Source organism: Zea mays, chromosome 4 (genome assembly GCF_902167145.1).
Source record: "Zea mays cultivar B73 chromosome 4, Zm-B73-REFERENCE-NAM-5.0, whole genome shotgun sequence".
In the NCBI taxonomy this organism is placed as follows: Eukaryota; Viridiplantae; Streptophyta; class Magnoliopsida; order Poales; family Poaceae; genus Zea; species Zea mays.
In genome coordinates, this window is record NC_050099.1 from 45,943,996 (window position 1) to 45,969,477 (window position 25,482).

The following is a 25,482-nucleotide window of genomic DNA, read 5'->3' on the forward strand; positions in this document are numbered from 1 at the left end:
GGGCATGTTAACTGAAATGGCTTGAACAGTCATTAGGGTATAAAGGTAGGCATAAAAATATATGATAGTATGAGAGATTTCAAGGAGATGAGCATACCAATACCAAGAGACAAGAAATTGTCGAAAGATAGCGACTAAACAACAAAAGATGAAAGGGTCTCAAAAGACAGGAAGGTCACGGACATATAAACTGAAATGTTTAAGTAGGCAGTAGAAATTTAGAGGCAGGTATTTGAAACAAGAGTATTAAAGGGATATAAGCATGTCAATACCAAAGAACTAGAGTTCGCTAGATCGTAGCAATTTAATGACAAAAGAGGAAAGAATCCCAACAAGACAAGAAGGTTATGGTCATGGGGCATCTACAAAGATGTCGCAAGCACAAGGGTGAGATCAGATCTAATAGGTTGAGAGAAGTATAGACCATACTAGAATAAAATACTTTTGGCAAGGGGCATATAGGAGCACAACATAGAATTAGTCGAGGTGACTAATATTTTGAAGCAGAATCAAGGATGAGGTGGAGTAATAATCAAAAAGTCCTTAAAACGGCCAATGCTACTCTAGGTCAGCGGTCCTACAGTCAGCAAGGCTTTGATACCACTTATGCCACACCCGGTTTTTGGAAGGTAAACCGAATGCGAACCATGTACGTGCCAGGATCAGAATTCATGTACACAGCGATTACATAAATGAACATCATCGCATAGTGCTCGAATAATAACATAAAAGAGTATTAACTTATTACATCACGATGTCAAAGACATCCACATAGTCATCAACTCAACGGGTAAATCAAAGTGCTAAGCGAAACGCAGTAAAGATAGGGCCTTCACAGGCAGCTGACTGGGGGTTGCCGCCAACCCACACCTAGAACTCGTCGTAGTCTTGGAACTCCTGGAAGTCTCCTTCCACGGCTTCATCTTCTCCTGAGCAGTGGTTGCAATGTGGACAACCTGGTGTTTTGTGGTAAAGCAAGGATGAGTACACATCAACGTACTCAGCAAATGTCCCGTTTGGCTGAAGTGGACTAGCTTTTATGTGGGGTTAGGCTCAAGCAATTGCTTTTAGTTGGTCAGGTATTTATTATTAGTAGAAGCCAGATTTTATCATAAAACCCAAGTTATAATCCCAAAAAGTACCTCCTCAGAGAGGAAATGCTAGAATTCATAATTAAAGTCACCATCATTAACCATCATCGTTAAAGTCATCATCTGAGGTGTATCCTGAGTATCTCTAATCAAAGAGGATCCCAAGGCTGCTCATAACCGTGAGCACGCCTGATATATCAGTTTCATTACCCTCTGCAGAGGTCGCACACTTTACCCATGAGCCGTGATTCCCGTTTTGCCCGGGGATCATGACTCTCCATTGATCACTTCCTAGGTGGTCCGGCAGGGTATCACTACGTAGCCTTTACAAAGATTCCCTAGAGGTCATAGTCGCCCATTAGGTTTCTCCAGTTTGATAAACACAGTACCTCTCCCTGCAGGAGGGTGACTAACAAAAGCAAAACGAAAGAACCTCGGCACTCAGCCTCGGCAGAGCAAGCACTGTGCCTGGACCCCATTGACGGCACGACGGCGAAGCAACTACACCTCTAGTTCCTCTAATTAATTAGCTAAGGGCGCCCCATTTCACCCTCATGGTTGCACTGTTATCCCGGGTGGTCTCTCAGCGAACAGGTCCTTACGGAGAGGTACTCGGGAAACAGACCGAGTCCCCTAAAATATCACAAGATCATCGGGACAACATCATCGTATCATAAATATTCACATCATGTTCGTTGATTAAGTTAAAGCAATAGCATAAAGCTAATCATAGTAACCCAATAGGTAATTAAGTATAAGGTAAATACAAAGCTAGTCAATCCTTAGGTTTCAATTAAGTAATGCGGGACAGTGTATTATAAGTGAAAGGGACATAATGGGTCAGAGGACACTTGCCTACAACAAACAGATGCTCAGGGTCTTCAATCTCGTAGAACTTGTAGAGTTTGATCACTTGGTCGTCGAAGCTTGACCGTCAATTCCTCGAAGCTTGGAAACGAATCGTGATCTAATCGCAACGCGAAGCGAAGACGAACAAGCACAAGCAAACAAACATATGTATATGCATAAGAACATTACACTATACAAGATAAAATATTATAAATGCGAACAATATAAAATAGAGAGCGCCTCTACGGTTACGCGAGGAAAAGAACCACGATAGACGAAGCTATGGTCGAGGGGTTAGCACGTTTACGCTAAACAAGTATTAATTAGAACATCCAATTCGACATAATTATATTAATGGATATTAATCAAATATAAATTAATACTACTACTTAGTTTTGACTAACTTACTATTTTAATATTTGACAGTTAAGCAAGTAACTTAATTAATATGAGCGATTCTAAGCGAGACGAATTAACGACGCACGACGTGCAAACACGATGTGCGTGACGCGCGGACACAAACGACTTAGCGTGCAGACAACGCGCGATACGCGCGAACGGCACGTGGCAAGGCGCGACACACGTGAACGACGCGCGACAACGCGTGCGAACAACACGATGACGACGAGCGCCACAACACGACAGAGTGCAGACGACGCGCGAACTCGCGCAACATAGCACGCTGACGGCACACAAAAACAGTGCGCGCGACCAGGGCGAACGACGTGCGAACCCGCACGCCACCGCGAGCACATCACGCACGAACAACGCGCAGACAGCACGTGAACGACGCGTGAAGCAGCACGCCACCGCGCTCAGAACAGTACCCGTGATAGACGAGAATAACTGAACAGGTGACAAGTTTATACTAAACGAATGTTAAATAAATAGAAAGTAGTTAAATTAATATTATCCAGGTTAGCCAAAGTTGAACACTACACATTTAATCTGATTAGAATATTAATCTAATAAATATTAATCGAGCGAGCCTTAAGTTAAGTATCTAAAATATATGACCCGACAGATTAACATTATTAACGTGAGTGTTCGTAAGCGAAAACAATTTATTATCATGAGCAGACGTTGTGCGACACTCATGATCGTCACGCGAGACAATGCGCACGACACCGCACGACACGCGTGAGGCAACGCGACTACGCGCGTGAACAACACGATGACGCGCAAACGATGTCGTGCGTGAACAACAACAAATAAATAATTAATTAAAAGTATTTAAGCTGGTATTAATCAAGTTAATTAACATTTATAATCGTAGAAGTCTGAGTTAAAACTACAACCTAGTTTTAAATAGAAGGTAATAACTATAGAATACCAAAAGAATAGATAATTAATTAATCAATTAAACTTGCGACATGACTAGATAACATTACTAATACAGAATCGATGTTGTTACGAAGTTGACACAACTAAAACGAGCTGACACAGGTTTGCGATGCATAACGTATTGAACAATTAACAATTCGTGGCTAAACACGACGCGACATGCAAATACCACAAGGCTATGGTTAAATGTGCAAAACTATATTTCTAAGTTGATTTTTGTTAGTGTAAATTATTAGCGTAAGATATTTTAGATAAATTAAATCATCAATTGGTCAATGATAAGAATTAATTACTATGCATGAACGATTATAGTGAACGATTAACCAAAGTGCGCGGATCGCGCGCACGATACGCGCGGATGGTGACGGCGCACGCAAACGGCAACAACAACACGAGCGGTACGCGCGATAACTCGCAAGAAGTGTGGGTCGCTGCGCAAGACGCGAACGATGCGCGACGAAGCAGGCGAGTAGCACGCGCGACATACGCGAACGACGCGCGCGAAACGCGATAAAACTAAATAGTCGTCGCATTTATATCAAACAAATATTAGAGCAAAACATTTGAGTTACTATTAATTATGTCGACCAGTATTTATAAAGCGCAAGTCAACTATTTATAAATTAGTTTTTAATTGAAAAGTCTAATTAATTAATGTTGGTTAGACAAAAATATAATTAATTATTTATAACGTGCGACATGGTGAAACAAGGATACTAACATGTAGACGAAGCTTACCTCGCAACGATGACAGATGTCTAGGCGAGCTCGCGGCGAGGTATGACGGCGGCGAGACTATTGCGCCGGGGTCGCGCAAAGGGCCGGGCCAAACTACGCAGGCCGCGCGGACGAGTTACGCTGGGTGTGACGACCGTGGCGAGGTGCGGCTCCCAGCTCGACGGCCACACGACGACAAGGCGAGTCAGCGACGTACGACAAGATGCGGACGGTGATGAGCAGGCGCAGGTCGAGGTGAGGCGAGGACTACCGGCGACTGGATGGCACCATCGGCGCGACCAGAGCAGGTGCTCGGCGCGGGGTGCTGGCACGGCTAGGCCATGCCCGTGGCCAAGGAGAAGGGGGAGAGGGGCGAGTGGGCACAAGAACCGGCGTGGGCGGCTTTTGGCGACGTGAGCGCAAGGTACTCGAACGGTTGGAGAAGCAGACGTGCCCTGGGCGTGGCTCTGGCGCACAGGCCCCACTGGGCAGCGACGATGGTGTCTGAACCACACGCGCGCACTGCACGCGCTGGAGCGTGGTGACCCAGAGTGGGGCTAGCGAGGGGGCGCTCCCGGCTAGGCCGCCACTGGGCCACGCGAGCGCGCACGCCGTGGGCAGAGCGGAGGCGCAGGGATGCTCGCGGCCATGGCTAGAGCTGGCGTGCGGGGGGGTGCGAAGCTATGCCGGGTGGGCATGGCCATGGTGGAGCAGCGACTGGAACGGCTTGCCACAAGGGAAAGGAGGAGGGGAGGCGCTCGCGTCGAGGGACTAGGGAGAGGATGGGCACATGGCTTACCTGGGCGTCGACGTCACGCGAGCTGTGGATGGTGCTCTGGGTCCCAGGTGATGGTTGTTGCGCATGTGAGGAGGGGAAGAGGAGGGGAAGGAGCAAAGGCGCTGGGCGGGGTGGTTGGCATCGTGGGCGAGATGGGTGGGAGAAGGCGGTTTGGAGAAGATGAATAGGAGATGGGGCGACCTGGTGGGTGGGGCCCACACGCAGGCGGCAGCGCTGGGTGGCTCCCTGGCTAGAGCGTGCGGTGCTCAGCTCGAGCACTGGGACGCGCGAGGCCGAACGGGCCGGCGGGGCAGGCCTGGGTGGGGAGCATGGGAGGGGGTATTGGGTTTATTTTCTCTTTTTATTTTTCTCCCTTTTCTCTATTTGAATATTGTTTTAAGTTTTGAATTCAAGTTCAACCACGCTCTACGAGTTTAAATAGATGCACACCAAAACAAATCATCGTACAAAAATAGATGTATTCTGGCATGATGCAATAATCATTATTTCCTTTAGGGTTTTATTTACTAGGCTTACGCCTATATACATAACAAAATAACTCTACAATATTTAGGAAAATGAAAAGAAAAGCAAGGACAAGAGAGGGTAATACCTGAATTTGATGGATATTAGAGAAAAAAAATTTATACCCCCAAATTCAGGGTGTTACAGCTTCCCGCATGAATTGGGAAGTCGCGGCGCGATGCTTCGGGGGGTATCCCTGCCTTCGAGAGGCAGAGCTTTCGGCCCGTCGGACCGCGGCATCCTCCAGGAGATTCTTGAGCTCTCCCTGGATACGCCGTCCCTCGGTGGTGGATGGTTCCGGCATCGCTCGGAGTAGCATTGCTGCTGCGGCCAGGTTCTGGCCGACCCCACTGGAAGCCGGGGGCAGCCTTGCCCTGGCATCGTCGGCGATGCGGTGCTGGATGTCCTGGGCCAGATGACGCGCTTCTCCGGCCGGTGCTCGGCCTGCCCACTCCTGCCCGATATTTTGCCGAAGCTGCACAAGTTGTCCTGCTTCCTCGTCGAGCCTGGCCTATATCTCATGGATTTGCTCGAGCTGTGCGTCCTGACCCCCCGCAGGGACTGGGACCACAGCTAGCTCCCGAAGGATGTCAACGCGAGGCGCAGGCCTAGGGGGATCGCCGTCCTCCGGCATACCAAGGTGGTTGCCTTCGTCGAGACCCCCTAGATCGACGTGGAAACATTCGCGACTTGGGCCACAGTCCTCGTCGCTGAGGCTGTGGCTACTATCGGAGCAATCAGAGAGGCAGTAGTCACATGCGGCCATGAAGTCCCGCATGGCACTAGGGTCACCGAGCCTGGAGAAATCCCAACCAGAGTCGGGCTCGTCATCTTCCTCGGAACCCAGGGGCCCGCAGGTCGAGACGGCCATCAGTCGGTCCCAGGTTGACCGCATATGATACCCCGGAAGGTTTGGATGTGCCTTTATGAAAGCATCCACCGAAGCGGGGTCGCTTGGTGGGTCGAAGCTGAATCTAAAAGGCACAGGATGGGAGACGGACGGTACCTCCTGATCGACGAATGGTGACGAAGTCGCGTCGGGGACGGACTACACCGTTATCTCAGGTACGAGGCTAACACCCAGAAAGTCCTTCGCGAGTGTGCTAGCGTCGTCCATCTGCTTGGGGTTGGCGTGTTGCGGGGAAACGACGCTCGTCTTCATCTCAGACGCGAGGTCAACGCCCGACGTGTCCCCCGCTGGGGTGCCGGCGCCGTCGACTCGCTCGACAGCCGATGAGGTGCCGCCTCCTGCTTGGCCACGGTTGCCCCGCCTCCTCCTCCGTCGGCGGGGAAGGTGACGGGACAGACCCGGATGTTGCTCTTCTACCACGTGGGGAAGACGTCGTCGGTTCCGCCGCTGGCGGGCGGGCTGACGACCGCCATTGTCGTTGTCGCGCGGCAGAGGAAGGAGTATCATGTCGTAGCTGCCGTCGAGGGACATGAACTCAAGGCTCCCGAAACGGAGCACCGTCCCGGGTTGGAGAGGTTGCTGGAGACTACCCATCTGAAGCTTGACGGGAAGCTGCTCGTCAACACGCAGCAGGCCCCTACCTGGCACACCAACTGTCGGTGTTTCGACCCCGGGGGGTCCCTGGACCGACGAGTAAACTGTCGCTGCGTGTCCCAGCCCAGATGGGTCGGCGCGAGACGGAACACAAGGGGGGAAGACAGTAAGGGGAAACCGCGGCCTCATGTTGTCCTACGCCCAGGGTGGATGCGCTTGCAGTAGGGGGTTACAAGCGTTCGCGTGGGAGAGATAGAGAGAGAGAGCGTGAGCCTGTGCGTCGGCCTGTTCTCCCGCGCGGCCACCTTCTCGTATGAGAGCCCTGGACCTTCTTTTTATAGATGTAAGGAGAGGGCCCAGGTGTACAATGGGGGTGTAGCAATGTGCTAATGTGTCTAGCAGAGGGGAGCCAGAGCCCTATGTACATGCCGTCGTGGCTGTCGGAGAGGTTTTGGCGCCCTGTTCATGTGATGTCGTGGCCGTCAGAGGAGCGCTTGAGCCCTGTAGGAGCACAGTTGTCGGAGCTGTCGGATCCTTGCTGACGTCTCCTTGCTTCCGTAAGGGGCTGAGAACCGCCGTCGTCATGGAGCACGCGGGGTGCCATCATTACCTGTTTTACCGGGGCGAGCCAGATGGGACGCTGGTCTTGTTCCCCGGAGCCTGAGCTAGCTAGGGGAAGGGTAATGATGGCCCCCCTGCGACGTGGTCGGTCCGAGCCCAAGGTCGGGCGAGGCAGAGGCTCCTCCGAGGTCGAGGCTGAGTCCGAGCTCTGGGGTCGGGCGAGGCGGAGACCGTCGTCCGAGGTCGAGGTTGAGTCCGAGCCCTGGGGTCAGGCGAGGCGGAGACCGTCGTCCGAGGTCGAGGTTGAGTCCGAGCCCTGGGGTCGGGCGAGGCGGAGACCGTCTTCCGGAGTCGAGGTTGAGTCCGAGCCCTGGGGTCGGGCGAGGCGGAGTCCGTCTTCCGAAGTCGAGGTCGAGTCCGAGCCCTATGGTCGGGCGAGGCAGAGACCGTCTTCTGGAGTCGAGGTCGAGTCCGAGCCCTGGGGTCGGGCGAGGCGGAGATCGTCTTCCGAGGTCGAGGTTGAGTCCGAGCCCGGGGGTCGGGCGAGGCGGAGTCCGTCTTCCGAAGTCGAGGTCGAGTCCGAGCCCTGGGTCGGGCGAGGCAGAGCTTCCTATGGCGCCCGAGGCTGGACTTAGCAGCTGTCGGCCTCACTCTGGCGAGTGGCACAGCAGTCGGAGCAGGGCAGGCGGCGCTGTTTTCCTGTCAGGTCAGTCAGTGGAGGGGCGAAGTGACCGCGGTCATTTCGGCTCTGTCGACTGAAGAGCGCGTGTCAGGATAAGATGTCAGGCGATCCTTGCATTGAATGCTCCTGCGATCCGGTCGGCTGGCGAGGCGATCTGGCCAAGGTTGCGTCTCCGTGAAGCCTGCCCGAGCTGAGCCTCGAGCGAGTCGAAGGAGTGCCCGTCGCTTGAGGGGACCCTCGGGCGAGACATGAATCCTCCTGGGTCGGCTGTCTTTGCCCGAGGCTAGGCTCGGGCGAGGCGAGATCGTGTCCCTTGAGTGGACGAAGCCTTGACCGGAATCGCGCCCATCAGGCCTTTGCAGCTTTGTGCTGATGGGGGTTACCAGCTAAGATTAGGAGTCTTGGGGGTACCCCTAATTATGGTCCCCGACAGGTACGGCCGCACCGGGCCCCCAAAAACAGAGGGGCCCTCGGGTCACTTGACGTTAGCACTTTTTTCCCGCTAAGTATATCTACCCTAGACATAAATACGCAAGAGCGATGCACTATCGATCAGTTTTGTTTAGATTGTTAAACTAATGTCTCAATTACTTATCTAATATTCACTTCATTCCAAAATAGTATTTGTTTTAACTCTTGATTTTTATGTCTATATTCAACTAGATGATGAGGAATCAACTAGAGAAGCAAAATAAATTTTATTTTGATACAGAGATAGTATTATTTACTATACACATGATGGTTGCATCGACGGAGAGAAGATTTTTAAAATTGAAATATTTTTTGAACTATTTAAGGTCAACAATGACTTAAGAGAGGTTAAATGGTTTGGCGATTATATGTATCTAAAAGAAGTTGTTGAATGAGATTGATCTTAATGGTATAAGCGATGATTTGTATCACAAAATGTTAGAAGATATTTTTAGTGACATCGGATAACAAGTATGTGTTTTTGCTATATTTTATATTTGCCATCTTATAAACGTTGAATATTATATATATTATGTGTGGATGGGGCCTCCATTTCGGATTTCGCACCAGGCCCCTAAAAAGTCAGGAACGACCCTGTCATGATGTACGAGACCAGATCACCCGCTCCTGCGAGCTCGTGGCGGACTGCCACCGCGCGGTGAGCCGCCGGTCCGCCGCACAGTCTCGCTGCGCCCCACGCACGCCGAGCCGCCTCCAACGTACATCGCATGCCTGGGCCTCGACCACTACCGCTCGCGCTACGCTGGCCGGCACAGGACTAGCTTGCCGCCGAGCTCATATGATCGGTCGCAGGGCTTCGTATCTGACGACGCGTACGCCAGGCAGCCGTTCCGACAGCAGTACTACCATGAGGGGCAGCAGGAGGGCCACGTAAGGCGCCACCACAGCGCCTGCCAATGCGCGCACTGCCTCTAGAGCCAGCGGGCGGTGGTGCCGCTGCCGGATGACCACGTCCCGATGGCCAGGTACTTCGCAGGACAATAGGGGAAGGGCTCCTTTCGGTTCGACAGATCCCATCCAATCTCGTTGGAGCTTGACCGAAGGTCTGTGGCTTCGTCTCTCTACTCACACCCTTTTGTGTCCAAGAGGAGGGTGGGGTATTTCAGGAAGAAAGCGGAGAAGTTCTACCGGCCGATGAGGGGCGCTACACCTTTACTCGTGTGCATCTCCTGTAGCTGCCTCATGGGAAATTCACAGGCCAGAAGAAGAATCAGGTCCAATGCGGTTCTTGTTTAGAGATCATTACTCTCAAGCCTAAGCAAGTGAAAGTTCATCCGGTGATCCCGCCATCGTCTTTCCCTGTATCAAAAGGTGTCAGAAGTAGAGGTTCCAGTCACCGGGGCGCCAAGAGTTCCGAGTGGTATCAGCATTAGGATGAAGACAACTTTAATTTCTATAAGCTGCAAGCACACGACGTCCGCCGACAGAAGGATTTTGCTGACAATGTGTCACCGTCTTCTACCTTCAACTATGGTAGAATAGATATTGAGCATGGGTCAAACAGGAGCATTCGGTTAAAATCGGTGCCTGTCGATAGGTCTAGATTTTCAAATGACCTAAAGGATATATTATGTCAAGGAGATACAGGAGGTCAATTGGAAGCTTCAGGACAATGTACAATCAGTCCACAAGGTTCAATTTTAGTGGACAAACAAATGGATCCATTCTCCAGTCAATGAAAATAGAGAAAAGAATGTGACATAAATACCAAATCAGGTTATGAAGCCACTGTTAGAGGTGAAAGTCTCAGTAGGAAATGCATACATAAGAGTAAAGAAGGTTATAACTACAACACTTTTCCTAGTCATTTTTATTTTAGCATAAAAGGGCAGAGCTCTCAAGACATTTTGTGTAGTTGTTTACACAATATCTAAAGGACCGAAGCATACTGTTGTAGTGATCACACTAAGTATGTTTTTAACCATTCTCCTTTGACCTTGAATGGAAGTCTACCAAGATTTCCTCTAACACTGTTTTTTCCCATATCAAAATTTATGCTGAATAATGGCATTTTCACTTGAGTTGAAGGTGCAACTTTGACAAGGATCTGCCTATGGACAAAGAATAAATTTACCCTAGAACTTGTTGTCAAACTATTTTGATGTTGATGACGATATCTTTGTACATATCTGGGTTGACATATGAGTAGTATGAGTACATTTTGGAGACCGACAATGTGCAGAGAAACACTTACCATTATTTGGACCTTAAGTTAGTATGACAAGTGTATCACTTGTTTTTCTTCATCTTTTAAAATAAATTCTACTAGATCTTCACTTCTCAGCACCAGTGATGGTTTATTGGGAACTTCAGTTCACAGTGCATTCCGAATTGTTAAAAGCAAAGTAACACATACTTTTTGTAATTTAGGTATGACTATCGTGCTGGATTTTGGGGTGTCTTTGGACAAGAATGTAGAGGCATCATACTAGTAAGTCAAACTTTCTACATGTTCATATTTTCTCGAGCGCTGTCTATTTTCGGTCATCACACAATTGTTCGTTCCTTGCAGCCATTTATAAAATAATTCAACTATCCGATGCCCAAGAATTGCGCTGGTGGTAGCACTAGAGTCTTTGTAAATGGGAGAGAGCTCCACTAGAAAGATTTTGATTTGCTTGTAGGGAGAGGGCTCCCTAGAATGCCTGGAAAGTCTTATTCTATTGAGATATCAAGAAGCGTGGTCGATGATACGACTGGCGTGAAGGTACGTCGTCTTGGAAAGCTGTGGCGTGCGGGATGAAGGGTCCACGCTGCGGAATGAATAAGTCTCCGGCTGGCGCGCGCTGTTGGAGGGGCGGGCCGTGCTGCAGATCGTGTTGGCCTTCGCGCTGCATGAGCGCAATCTCTTGCTCGAGTTCCCGAGCCCTCTGCTCCTCGTCTCGTATCATCTGGCGCACCTTGGCTTGCGCGGAGACACGTTGGCGCTTGGCCTCGAGGATTTCTTTCTGCTTTTGGAGATTGTGGTTCTTGATGCGTAGGGCCCGTAGCTGTAGTTGTTCTTCTGCTGAGACGCCGATGACTTCGCTGTCCTCTGTTGCGTCCTCGCCCTCTAGTGGAGCGAAGCCTGGGGGTGGTGCTTGTGGTTGTCCTCCGGAGCTGCAGGTGCGGAGGGTGCCTTCGGGAGTGGGTTGATTGTTGCGTTGTCTCTTGCTGAGTGCTTCGTCTTCGCAGGCTTCTTGGTGGGTGTTGTCTGCGAGGGCCTTGCCCTTTTTCTCAGCTAGCAGTGCTGCCTTCGCTGCTTCGTCGACGGATGGGGTTGCCTTCTAACTAGCTCTCTTGGGTGCCATCGCGGGTGGTTTGTTCGTAGCACGAACGGTGGGCGCCAAATGTTGGAACTTGCTCTCTTGGGCAAGTTGATCCAACGGGGGAGTGGAAAAAGTGAAAGCAAGGTTTAACTCGAGATGGCAATTGCTCTGTTAATCCAGCCTCTCAAGGGAACTGTACGGGGGTATTTATAGGTGCCTAAGTACCCAACGTCCCGATGTAAGGACGTTTATGCCCTCAGGCACCTGGACTATCCCCAGAATATTCCTATAAGGGAGGGTTACAGACTGTCATTACAGAAAAGCTATTACAAATCAGGCCCGTAACACGCTTCTCCATGCGGGGCCTGTTACAATGGGCTGAATCCCACATGGGCCTCCAGGTCGGGTGGGGACGTGGAATGAAGAGACTTCGTCGTAGGCCTTCGTCTTGCAGTGAGGAGGACGAAGGGTGGGCCACGCCAGTCATCTTGCCTCTGTTGGTGCAGCGAGGTGACGAAGGCCTGGAGCGAAGGGTAGCGTCTTCGCCTTCACCCCAACACTAATGCTACAATATATAGCAAAACTAAAAAGGCATTAACCATTTGTTTACCAATGAGGATTAGTATAAACTATAAGCATAGAAAGGGTCACTAATCCTCACATTTAGTTCCTGTATTACTCTAATGTCACAATCACCACGTAAGCTTATCACTTCTTTCCTATTAAGGATCTTCCCGCACTGTACTGGAACATTAAAAATACCTGATCACCAACTGTATCTTGATAAGGTTTCTTAATTTGGTTGGAATCTCATATACTAAACATTTTTGGACATTTAATTTCTTAGAAACTATAAAATGAAACGTGGCTTTGCCATGCACATCCCCAAAGAGACGAAGTAGCTGTATGGGTATTTTGTTGCTGCTTCTGCTAAAGTTTTACACCTAGAAGCTACCAATGGGAGTCCAAGTGACAACGGAAGAAAGGTTTTTCTGTCTTGAAGCTTGACAGCAATGCATCTGGGCTTTCATCATGTGTCGGAGAGCCCCATAACCTTAAAGGAGTTGGGACATTCATGGTCGACCATATCCACTGCCTAATTTCAAGGGGACTAAATTCTTGCATATCAATAGAAGTTACAAGATCGCAACTAATAAACGGGGCATCCAAACCAGGGAATCGAGGAGATTAATAGAATAGAGCCCCCTCACCCTTATTATTATTTAGCACAGTCTCAATGTCTTCCGATAATTGTTCTTTTGCTGTACTGGCCACAGGTTCTTCGACATTTGTCAACAATTCATCACCACAGTTTGTAGTGCTTTCGGTCATTGTGAAAGCCTCTGGCCTGTCACCACTGCTGGTAAGGTTGCTCGGCATCACCAAAAGAATTGTTTGAGCATGTGACCATCTCTGCTTCACAGTCTGACATTTCTCTTGGCTTAGATCTATTTTTGGGTGCGACAGACAAACTATTTGAAAATTCTTTATAAATAGTTTGTACAATATTATAATGTTTGTTCGATGTCAGTTCATTCTATTTGAGTCATAATGTTATGTTTATCATTCCGTATCTATATCTCCCGTGCAATGCACGGGCACATACCTAATATCAATTATAAGTATTAAATATAATCCTAATTATGTTTAATAAATTTGTCTCATCTTTTAACCTTGGTCTATAGTCCTAATTATCTATACCGTCCGCTTACAGCCTGTAGGGAGCGATGAACCGGCGCTTCTTTCCTCTCGCCGTTACTCCCGATCCAGTGCATGGCGTTGTTTGCAGCCACTTTAAAATAGCAAACCAATATACTTTTTTAGATTAAATGAACTCCTGATATAGAAAAAATGTTGGTAAAAAATATCAACAATAACATTAGCACCAACAATCTAATATTTGTCATTAAAGATAGTGTGTTGGTAGGATGTGTATCTCAAGCATAGGAAAAAATTTCCTTCCTCGACCTGCCGAATACATAACCTCCTAGTCCTAATCTTGGTTCAGGCACAACAGATTATTCTCAATTTATGCAGTAGTGGTTGCGAGATATTATATTTTCTATTTACAATTGCTGTTTAGATGCCATTGACAACTTTCAAGATGGTAAATAGCTTATTGATTGTACATTTTCATGATGTCTTGTATAGTTTCCTATTAGTGACAATGTATGTATGTCTCTTCCAGAGGGCCAAGGTCAAACATCTCCTCGAAGGTGACGATAATACAAAATATTTCCATTTAGTGGCTAACGGCAAGCACCGGAGGCAACAAATTTTTTCGTTAGAGGATGAGGATGGTGCATGCATAACGGATGAGGAAGAACTTAAATCACATATAACGAGTTATTACAAGAATCTCTTTGGGAAGCCTGACATAACATCGGTTGATCTGGATGAATCCTTTATCCAAGACATTTCTCAAGTCTTTGATACTGAGAATGAAATTTTAACTGCTAATTTTACTATAGATGAAGTTAAAAAGGTGGTTTTTTCTTTGGAGCATAACAAAGCTCCTGGGCCGGATGGCTTTCCAGTAGAATTTTATCAAGCTTTTTGGGAAGTGATTAAGGATGATCTATTTGCGTTGTTTGTGGACTTTCATCAAAATTCCCTTTCGGTTCATAGCTTAAATTTTGGAGTAATTACTCTAATTCCAAAGAAGGACAACGCATTTAAAATCCAGGATTATAGGCCTATTTGCTTACTTAATGTCTCGTTCAAAATCATAACTAAAGTCCTTTCAAATAGAATAGGTCTTGTGGCTGATAGAATTGTCTGTCCTTCTCAGACAGCTTTTATGCGCGGTCGAAATATTCTTGAAGGGGTTATTATTCTTCATGAATCCATCCACGAATTACAGAGTAAAAAATTAGATGGAATTATTCTTAAGCTAGACTTCGAGAAGGCCTATGATAAAGTCAACTGGAAGTTTCTCCAACAAGCGATGCGTATGAAGGGTTTCTCTCCCTCCTGGTGTGCTTGGATCCATACAATAGTCTCTGGAGGCCATGTTAGAGTTAAAGTGAATGATGACGTAGGTCCATTTTTAGTACTTTTAAGGGCCTTCGTCAAGGGGACCCTTTGTCGCTAATATTATTCAATATTGCTGCTGATATGTTAGCAATTCTTTTCGCAAGGGCGAAAGAGGAAAATCAATTCAATGGTATTGTTCCGCATTTGATTCCGGAGGGTTTGTCTATCCTTCAGTATGCTGATGATACGGTGGTGTTCTTAGATCATAACCTGGAGCATGCTCGGAACATTAAACTTTTGTTGACACTTTTTGAGCAAATGTCTGGACTAAAAATTAATTTCCATAAAAGTGAGTTATTTTGCTATGGGTTGGCTAAGGAATATGAATTGCAATACTCACACTTATTTGGTTGTGGAATTGGGACAACACCTTTCAAATATCTCGGAATTCCTATGTCTCATCGAAGATTGAGAAATAGCGACTGGCAGGGGGTTATAGACCGGTTTGAAAAGAGGCTTAGTACTTGGAAGGCCAAATTTCTATCTTCGGGTGGACGGCTAGTCCTACTTAATTCTGTGTTAATTAGCCTGCCAATCTTTATGATGTCGTTCTTTGAGATACCGGCAGGCGTCTTGAAGAAATTGGATGCTATTCGGTCTAGATTCTTTTGGCAGGGAGGAGGTAGTAAAAGGAAGTATAGGCTGGCCAGATGGAATATCGTTTGTCTACCCAAGGAGCTAGGGGGTTTAGGTGTCTCTAATCTAGCTGTAAAAAACACAAGCTTACCCAGCAAATGGCTCTTTAAATTACTCAATGAGGATGGGATGTGGCAACAATTACTTAAAAATAAATATCTAGGCGAGAAATCTCTTTCTCAAATATCTAGAAGACAGGGGGATTCTCAATTCTGGTCGGGTCTAATGAATATTAAGGACCAGTTCCTTAGAGGGGGGCACTTCAAAGTGGGGAATGGTCAAGCCACCAGATTATGGAAGGACAAATGGGTAACCAGTCGACCTCTTAGTGAGCAATTTCCGAATCTCTTTAATATAGTGCGTAACAAATCTGCCTTGGTTGCATACGTTTTTTCTGATACGAACCTTAATTTGTCTTTTCGACGTACAATCATGGGGAATAAATTAGTGGAATGGCACAACATGCTAAACTTGCTAACTGAGGTTACGCTGTCTCTGTCTAGAGATAAATTTGTTTGGGACGGTCAAAGGAATGGAATCTTCTCGGTCCAATCTATGTACCATTTGTTGATGAATATTCCCAACAACGAACGGAACAAGAAGCTTTGGAAACTTAAGCTCCCCTTGAAAATAAAAGTTTTTTTGTGGAATTTATGTCGTGGAGCAATCCTTACTAAAGATAATTTAGCCAAAAGGCGATGGAATGGTAGCTTGACATGTAGCTTTTGCAATCGAAATGAAAGTATTCATCATCTCTTTTTTGACTGTTATATGGCCAAAAGCATATGGAGAATAATTTACTTTGCCTTAAAATTAGAAATGCCCGTTAGCATTAATTATATTATCGGGTCTTGGGGAACTAATAGGGGTCCGGGGTATAAAAAAAATTTACTCTCTGGAATAGCAGCTTTATTTTGGGCTATTTGGCTCAGTCGAAATGAGGTGGCTTTTAATCATAAACCAATTCCATCAATTGTGCAGGTTATTTTCAGATGTACTCACTGGTTAAGATTCTGGAGACTGCTACAAAAGGAGGAATCGCAACAACAAATCCTTGTTGCTTCGCACGTTTTGGAAGTGGTGGCGATGGAAGTCTTCGCAAACCATGGATGGCGCTCAAATACAAGAATTGAGTATGGCTAGTGTTAGTCATAGTCTTGTAATTTAGTTCCTTTGAGTTAGTATCACTATTCATGCAACAGTTTTTAATTGTAATAATCGACTTGTATTGGTTGTACGCATTATCATGCTAAAGCCGGAACTCTTGTTTCCATTATAAAAAAATGCAACCATCACAATATAGTGTGGAAAAAGCATGGACAACTTAGAGACCATGGAGGCTCGAACGTGTTGGGCAAAAAATACATTAGGTAATCAACACTTAAATTTGTGATTATCCCACGTTTTGCTATTCAATTCATGTTTTATTATGTTATAGTACGTTGCCATGGAACAACGGGGCCACAAGGTTTTGAAGATGAGATGACTGGATAGCCCATATGGTTTAGGAGAAGAGATTACCATAACGACTTCTAACATTCATCATTAATTCATTCAAACTCTTGTCAATGTCGTATCTCATTAAATAAAAAACATAAAGATAAATTAATAGTCCATCATACATAGATGCTACACTTCTAACAATTCTAGATGAGTGGTTCTTTTTTATCCGGGCATCATTTCATGGATCTTTCTAGATGGTGCTACACTTCCAATAATTCTAGATGAATGGTTCCATTTTATCCAGGTATCTTTTCATCGATCTTTCTAGATGGTGCATTGATCGTACTAGAAAATTAGGCGCACTACGTCCCAAAGAGACAATGAGAATGTATGTTGCTTTTTTCTATAAGCAAATAAACCACAAATGATAATAAATTCAAGGCACACAATATTTTAGTATAAATAAGAATAGTATTAAAGGTGTCGTGAGCTTAGGATGGTGCAATGATCGTATGCCTCTTACATGTATCTCTTTTATTTCTCAAACATGATCATGGGTACGGGTATATCTTAATTGTGTAATTTTGATATTATATTTTTCTAGTATTGCGAATGTTATTTTACTTGTTGGTTCAGGGCAGCTACAAACGTATGTTATGGGAATTGGGAAGAGCTATACAAATTTTACTTCTTCTATGACTTAACAAAATAACGATGTTCTTACTTAGATTTCTTCTTCATACAATGGCATTTTTGTCCCGAGTTTTTATTGGTTTTGTAATCTATTCCAATATACTCTCTCCGTTTTTTATTTGTCGTGTTTTAGTTCAAATATGAACCAGATGATAAATATTCAGGAACAAAGGTACAACTGTTCTTGCATACATCAGCTTACAGTTTACCAATTATAAGTAAAACTTGTACCCTAAACATAGTAGTTATTATTGTCTTTCAAAGCAATGGCCATCACTTGGGTTTTGAAATTTCCCATGGAAAGACTTCATCCACACTGCATAGAGAGATTGTAACACTCCTATCTTTAAGTGTTGTTAGTTTGACATGTTAGGAGGGCTCTATCACTTAATTTTTTTTGAACCAACTGTTTCATGCTTACATTTTACACCTGCATCGCTGCACGATCAAGTGAAAAACTATGTTTCTAGCCTTCTGGGATACTGCATGCGAAGCCCTGGCGGCTTGGCCTACCTGAGAGACCACCTGTACCGTCGGCATCGACTGCGCCTCAGCGGTTTGTCGTCTTCCTGATGACCGTCCGGTGCTAGCTCTCCTCGTCCTGTGGCTCCGCCGCCAGGGCCCAGGGGTGGAGGTCTCCGACTTGGACTGGTGATGGTTGTTAAAGCATAAGACGCCACCTTATTCACCTTCCAACACAGAAAGGGAAACAACACAGTTGCAGAGCTGTCACCTTATTCACCTCAACAAAAGGGCAGCACAGCCTTGCAGAGAGCTTCAGGACTCAGGAGCAATCCAGCAAGGGCAAACCATTCCTGTGAATTATCCCTTGAGCTGACACTTGGGAGTGAAGACTGGAGAAGACCAGGTCCCACACTTCTCACCTCTCCTTAGAGGCCAATTTAGGATCCGATCACGCCCGGATCGGTCTATTGGATATAATATTCTTCTAATATATTTTGATCTAGAAATAATAAATATAACTAGAGATATATGAATCATATCCCGGGACATGGACAGGTTGGCCCAGGCTTGTATCCGCCCAGCTGCGGGAGTCAGGAGGAGGGAAAACGTTGTATTTTGTGATGGCAACCTGTCTAACCCTTCAGTAGAGAATTGCAGGGTAAAGAGCAGCATTTCCTAACGTACCCTAAATAAAGAATGACTAGAATAGTCCATGACTAGAATGCATTTACAAATGCATCTAAAAGGGATAAATGAAAAGAAAAAGAAATGCAGCATGGGACCGGGTGAACCCAAGAACATGTTATCTTTGTATGATTCCTGGGGCAGGCGAATGCATCAAGTAATCCACTTTGAGGTGACTTGAGCACGCTGCCTGGGTTTCATGGGAGTTTGGGACAGGTTCCTCTTCTTCATGTTCGACGAGACGGTCGGGCTGAAATAATCTTGGCTCTTCTGTGAAATGGATGCGGCCTGCAGGTGCGGTTTCCTTAACGGAATGAAGGTCTGTGACTTCGAGGGAAACCCTCTCGAAGATTCAACGCTTTTAGGCGAGTCCCATTTGCTACGGTTCACAAGACTCTGTGATCTACCAACCATCCCGGTTTTCTTTTCCTTTGGACTTGGAATGTTCCGGCTTTCCCTTGTTTCAGCAGAGTACATTGTCTCCTCACCGCTGCTAAAACCGTCCCTCCCATCTCCTATTTCCGATATCACAACTGGAGAAGAACTGGACTGCACCTCACTCCAGCAATTTTCATGGTAAGCAACATTGTGAAGAGTGCCACAGTTCATTTGCACATTAGATGGTTCTGTTCTGTGCGGAGCTTGACTGTTCGCCTCATCCTTGTTATCATCAGGCAGCATTTGCTTTAAGGGAAGGGGTAGGCGAATAGATCTTGAATGATCCACAAGTGAAGTAGCTTGCTCTTTATGAGGTTTGCAAATTTTTGAGCTCTGCTCATGTTGCCCATGGAAAGAATGTGAGCCAATCGAATCATTTTCGCCATGTGAAATCTTGGCAGATGCTGAACTGCATGCTCCATGCTGCCATGTTGGTCTTGGTGGCATCTGTGATGATGACAAGACATCACCACCTTCAACCTCTGCAGTCTTAATATAACGAAGACGACCAAGGGAAGAACACCCACTTCGTTCTCCACAGGTTGTCAATCGTGCAGGAGTCATCATCGGCTTGCTAGCATCTTCCAAGCAACCATTCCAATGTTGTTTTAACCATTCACATACTGCAGGGATAGGGATCCCAAACTGTGTGGGCACATCCTTTTTTGATGTACAAATGGCAGTTGATGATGCAGAAGCATACCCATTGGGTGTAGAAGGTGCAATCTTCATGGGATCACAGACCATAAAAGCTAGGTTGCCGTGCATATCAAACCCAGCAGATCCAGGATGCCACAAGACTTCATCAATCGAGAACTTTATAAGGTTGTCTGTAGCTATTACAACCTTCCCCTCACCTACAGCCAAATCATTTCTGTTGTGGCCCAGTAGCAAAACCGTACTGCCAAGGTCCAAGCTGGGGTTCAAGCAAGTTTTCAAAAAATGAGGCTGTTGCCCATGTGAACTCAGGTCATCATCCACGACATCAAGGCCAACTATTGTAAGGTCAAGTATAGAACTGGTAATAAAGAACCTGAAATGAAGAAATACAATGTGGAGAGTAAATAACTTGGCAAAGGCATGCAAAACAAAGCCCCATGTGAGCTCAGAGCTCTTACACTTATTTAGCTTACTCAGCCACTATTTACGTCAAGGAGAATGTACATTATAGTATATTTTCCGCATTATTTTCTTTTAAGTATTTCATATCCTTTCATCATTTCATACAACTGATCCTTGAATGTCAATAAAGTGTTCCAGAGAAAAATTTAGGTTATCCCTTGTTTAATTAAGACTGCATTAAAACATGTCCTGTGCTCATCAATTAAGTGGACAAACAGATCCCAGGACCACTTTTCAGGAGACATTATTTGCCACAGGTAATTTATGTACCCAGTAGCCAATCTGCAACCTAGACTTGAAAAGAATTTATGCGAGATTGTACAGAAACAGAAAGACATTCCAATGCTGGACAACCTAAATTTGAAAATAATTTATGCCAGTTTCTACAAACCAGCTTTAGTCCCCCATCCCTTACAAAATGCCAGCAAAGCTTTCTGATTTACATGTCATGCAGTCAAGCTGAGAGCATGCGATAGTGAGCATACATCTCTTCTTGTTACATTGGTCTATATATCTGCTACTGATAGATCTCCAATCTCACAAGATCCCATCAACAAGGCAGCAGAATGCCAGAATGCATTTATATTCGCGCTATCTGTTCCTCACCAACCAAACAAAATGGAAATCCTATCCCCACCGGCATGTACTGTTTTTTTAGAATCAATACTCGCATGTACTGTTGCCGCAATGACTAAGCGGAACAACGACATGAAGATTATCTAAGTCCATGACCACAAGCCACAAATAATCTTCTGGGTCATATGGTCTTATGGAAGTCAACCCCAGCGAAATGGCCCCAAATCTCAAGCTTCCACACAAACAAAACCTCTTTTCTCAAATGCAGAAAGGAGGGCATGGCATTGGCGGAAAATTCACCCCAAAAAACTAATTATTTACAGCAGTGTTGCACCAGGGAATTACGACTACCAGCTTTCAATTCGCTGTAAAAATAGATCCTTTAAAACCAAGGCCAAGGACTCAAGGTCCAAGAGAGTGCAGCACAAATAAATTTCCGAAACGCACATTCCAACCCAAAATACATTATTTTCATGCCGCACCGTACTATCTAGAGATTCCCCGAGGCGATGAGCTCATCCTCCAAAAATCGAATCGCCAGACACCAAGTTGCAATTTCAAACAAACACAGTCGGAAGCTAAACAGGGGATACCAAGAAATGCGCTGGGTTCTAATACCTTTGCGGCACCAGGCGAGCTAGGAGGCGGCCGTGGCTGAGCCGAACCTCGGCGGCGCCCGCCGCGGCGGCCGAAGGGATGGTGCCGTGCGTGGTGAGCAGGAGGCTGCGGTGGATGAGGAACCCGCTCCCGCCTTTGCCTCCAGCTCCTCCTCCGCCGCCGCCACTGGGGAAGGATACGGCAGCTATGGCGGCGCCCTTTGCGGCGAGGAGGCTGGACTTGATCCGCTCCAGCTTGGCCCCGCGGGAGCAGAAGCACCACCCCGAGCCTTTGCCCAGGATCCCCATCCGGTGTCTCTTGCCTACTCCTTGCTACGGCTGCTGCTGCTACTCCGGCGAGCGGCGGCGGACCACCGGGCGGCGATACGAAGTGGACTCGTTTCGTGCGGAATCTCGAAGGGGACGGGAGTCGTGGCCTCACACACCGAACGTGACACAGTGTGCTTGTGCTCATGTCATTTGTCAATGTCCTGTGTGATTATTGCTGCCACCTTGATTGACCCCTGGTTTCTATTTTGAGGACTGAAATGCGATACTCCACCGTGTGACCTTGCTAAAGTTTAATCTCTGCGATATCCAGAGGTGTTTGGAATGGCTCTAGATTACAGCTCTAGTATGATGCTATAATTTATAATATTAATTTAAATAATTTTAAAAATATTTTTAATCTAAATAATAAACGAAATAACTTATCTAAATGTCTTCTAAAGACTTACCGTTCTAGCTATACGATTTTTTGGAGCACCTAATGATCTGCTCCACTAACTTCACCGAATTTTTTGAAACTAGATCTATCCCAAACAGGGCCGATGTTTAAATAATAATTACGGATATTAAATATAGTCTAATTATAAAATTAATTTTATAGATGAAGACTAAAAGACGAGACAAATTTATTAAATTTAATTAAGTCTATATTTCATAATTCTAATTGATATTCATACGTTTGATCTGACACGAACTAAACGTTTAGTCCTAAAATATCTTATAATTTGATAATGATGGGCTCTATCTTAACTGCATTATTTTTAGATTTATTATTTAACTAAAAAGCTCTAATTGCTCCATAGAAGACTAGTAGAAAACTATGTATGTTTATCATCGTAGTTTTTCTTGTCAAGGATTATTTGGTAATGATTTGACCAATAACTGAAGGTAAATGTATAGAAGACTTACACAGATTATGGCTCGCAATGCGCTGACGGTGTCTATGAAACGATCTATCATTTTAGGCTTTCTGATCCTCCTTTTATAGTCTAAGGAGGGGAAATGTTTACGAGGTATGCATTTGGATCGGATACAAGATCAATATTAAGTTGGTAACATAACACGAGTCGTGACCGAGTTAGTCCCGAACCGTGTATAATATGTATCTTATCCTTTTACACGTTTCTTCCTCGTCCGCTAGGACTTTGCCACGTCTATATGGATATCGATCTTATCTCCTAATTCTTTAGGATCTTTGCCATCTTTATCTTTCTATAACTTTCTTGCTGGTGAAATCTTCCTCTGACTATGTGGGCTGAGTCCTAGTGCACTTGTCCGAGCTCATGGACCCACATATCATGGTCGTCTTCATGGAGTTATATGTGGATATATTTGGCATATATCCTTTACAGTAACCAAGGCTTATTTTGTCGACTTATTAACTTATGCAAGTAAGACTCTACTCTTAAATCTTCTTGTGTAGCTTGTCCTTTAGTCTATTCTACCCCTGCATGGCAAACAATTAGCCATGGTATGTTTGGAGGCTTTGGACTAATAGGTTCACTCATCGGTATGAGTATGACCAACCGTTACATCCGCTTGTCATCATCTAATTGATTTTTTCCACGTCACCATATAGCAGTCTACTACAACGTTGTCTATGACAAATCCATGTATAAAGTCTATATTAAAATCGGAAGCATACAAATTTTTGCATACAACAGAATGTTCAAATTGTTTTATCATCAACAAACATGCATATACATGCATCATCTTAAGCAAAGCACAACGTGCAAATATAATGTTTACATTGTTCATGGTCGCCTAGCAATCAAATTGTTTGCAATACTATCATGAAAACTTACATTGTTCATGGTCGCCTAGCAATCAAATTGTTTGCAATACTATCATGAAAAGCATCATGTCTTGATTGTCATCTCTCAACCGATTGTTTAAACTACTATGCTGAGATGAGGCTGACTCCGAGTAGAAGTTGCTAAGCTTCCTCCACTTTGATTTACACTACACGCAATACACAAGAATTTAATGATACTTACAATTACAAAGCAACAGAAAAAATATTTTAATGTAACCTTATCTGCAGAGACTACCTTTGTGTGCTCTTTCCAAAAAGAATCTGGTGCCACAACTGTGTCGTTAGCGCATCCAAGTCCGGTCTGCTTATTCAGCATGACCAAAACTGATACAATCCCTTGAACTGACCCCATCTGTTTCTAAGTTGTTTTTTTGGAGTGGTGCAAATTTGTGCTTATAAAATACTTTTCTGCTATGTTTTTGTATGCTCTATTGGTCAAAGTACCATTGTTGCTAATTTGCTATCCCCTGCCCTCATTTCTCTAAGACAAAATTTCACAAAAAAATGAAGTTGTTCTTTGAATTCCAATTTGCCTTGTGGTAGTGTTGACGCCTTTTCGGAGCGCCAATCACTCAACAAGAACCGGCGGCGGTGCTCCCTGGTTAGGCGCGGACGGTCCGCGACCTGGAGCAGGGGCAAAGGTTCCCTGCCTGACGGCCGGACGGTCCGCGCCCTGGGGCCGGACGGTCCGCGCGTGCGCAGGGGGCGGCGAAGGTCGCCGGCGGCGCCTGGATCTCGCTCCCGGGAGGGACCCCGTCGGGGAGGAGAGATCCTAGGTGGTGTCTAGGCTCGGGCCGGCCGACCTAGACTCCTCTAATCGGCGTAGAGTCGAAGAGAGGCGAAGAATTTGGGGATCGAGAGGCTAAACTAGAACTAGACTAGAACTACTTCTAATTGTGCTGGAAATAAATGCGAAATAGAAGTGGTATTGGTTCGATTGTTGAGGGGTTCAATCGGCCGTAGCCCTTCATCTATATAAAGGGGAGGTCTCGATCCGCTTCCAACTGATTTCCGAGTTAATCCCGCGGTTTTAGGTAACAAATCCCGCGAGAAACTAGGAACCCTAACTGACTCTGCGCACGCGCGGACCGTCCGCGCCATCACCGCGGACTGTCCGGACCGCGGACCGTCCGGCCTCAGGGCCGGACTGTCCGCGCTGCTCTTTTTTGTCTCCAACATATGCCTGAAAGGGAAATGTGTCTTTGGGCCATTTCTAAGTATTTTGGTGATTTAGTGTCCAACACAAGTGCCTAAGTGAAAAATGGTGGACAAAGTACAAATCAAGGATAAAGGTATGTTTCTTAGACTTAGTACATTGTTTTAGAGACTAATGTATTGTGTCTAAGTGCTGGAAACAGGAAAAATCGAATTGGAACTGTCTTGGCTCGAGCAGCCAAGACTCTGCTCAGTCTGGGAGCACCGGACTGTCCGGTGGTGCACCGGACAGTGTCCGGTGTGCCAGGCTGGCTTGAGCGAACTGGCCGCTCTCGGGAATTCACCGGCGACGTACGGCTATAATTCACCGGACTGTCCGGTGTGCACCGGACTGTCCGGTAAGCCAACGGTCGGCCGGGCCAACGGTCGGCCGCGCGATCTGCGCGGGACACGTGGCCGAGCCAACGGCTAGAAGGGGGCACCAGACTGTCCGGTGCGCCAACGGCTCTCTGGCTGCCAACGATCGGCTGCGCCAGTTAAGGAAAGAAATCGGGCACCGGACAGTGTCCGGTGTGCACCGGACTGTCCGGTGCACCACGCGACAGAAGGCAAGAATTGCCTTCCCAGATTGCTCTCAACGGCTCCTAGCTGCCTTGGGGCTATAAAAGGGACCCCTAGGCGCATGGAGGAGCACACCAAGCATCCTTTGAGCACTATTGATCACTCACACATCATTCTTGCGC

General features: G+C 46.1%; 1 protein-coding gene across 2 annotated transcripts; it reads right to left on the reverse strand.

Annotated features, from left to right (window-relative positions):
• Positions 1-17,926: 17,926 nt before the first annotated feature.
• Positions 17,927-22,059, reverse strand: LOC103653202 (uncharacterized). 2 transcript variants are annotated; one of them, XR_565320.4, is made up of 3 exons: positions 21,503-22,059; positions 18,333-20,219; positions 17,927-18,247 (listed from the first exon to the last, which is right to left on the reverse strand). XR_565320.4 is itself a non-coding variant. In XM_008680163.4 (2 exons), exons 1-2 carry the CDS (start codon positions 21,787-21,789, stop codon positions 18,902-18,904), a joined length of 1,605 nt encoding a protein of 534 aa, XP_008678385.1. In that variant the 5' UTR covers positions 21,790-22,059; the 3' UTR covers positions 17,927-18,901. The 2 variants fall into 2 exon arrangements, 1 of the variants encoding a protein (XP_008678385.1); XM_008680163.4 differs by having other exon boundaries at positions 17,927-20,219.
• Between the last annotated feature and the right edge of the window lie 3,423 nt (positions 22,060-25,482).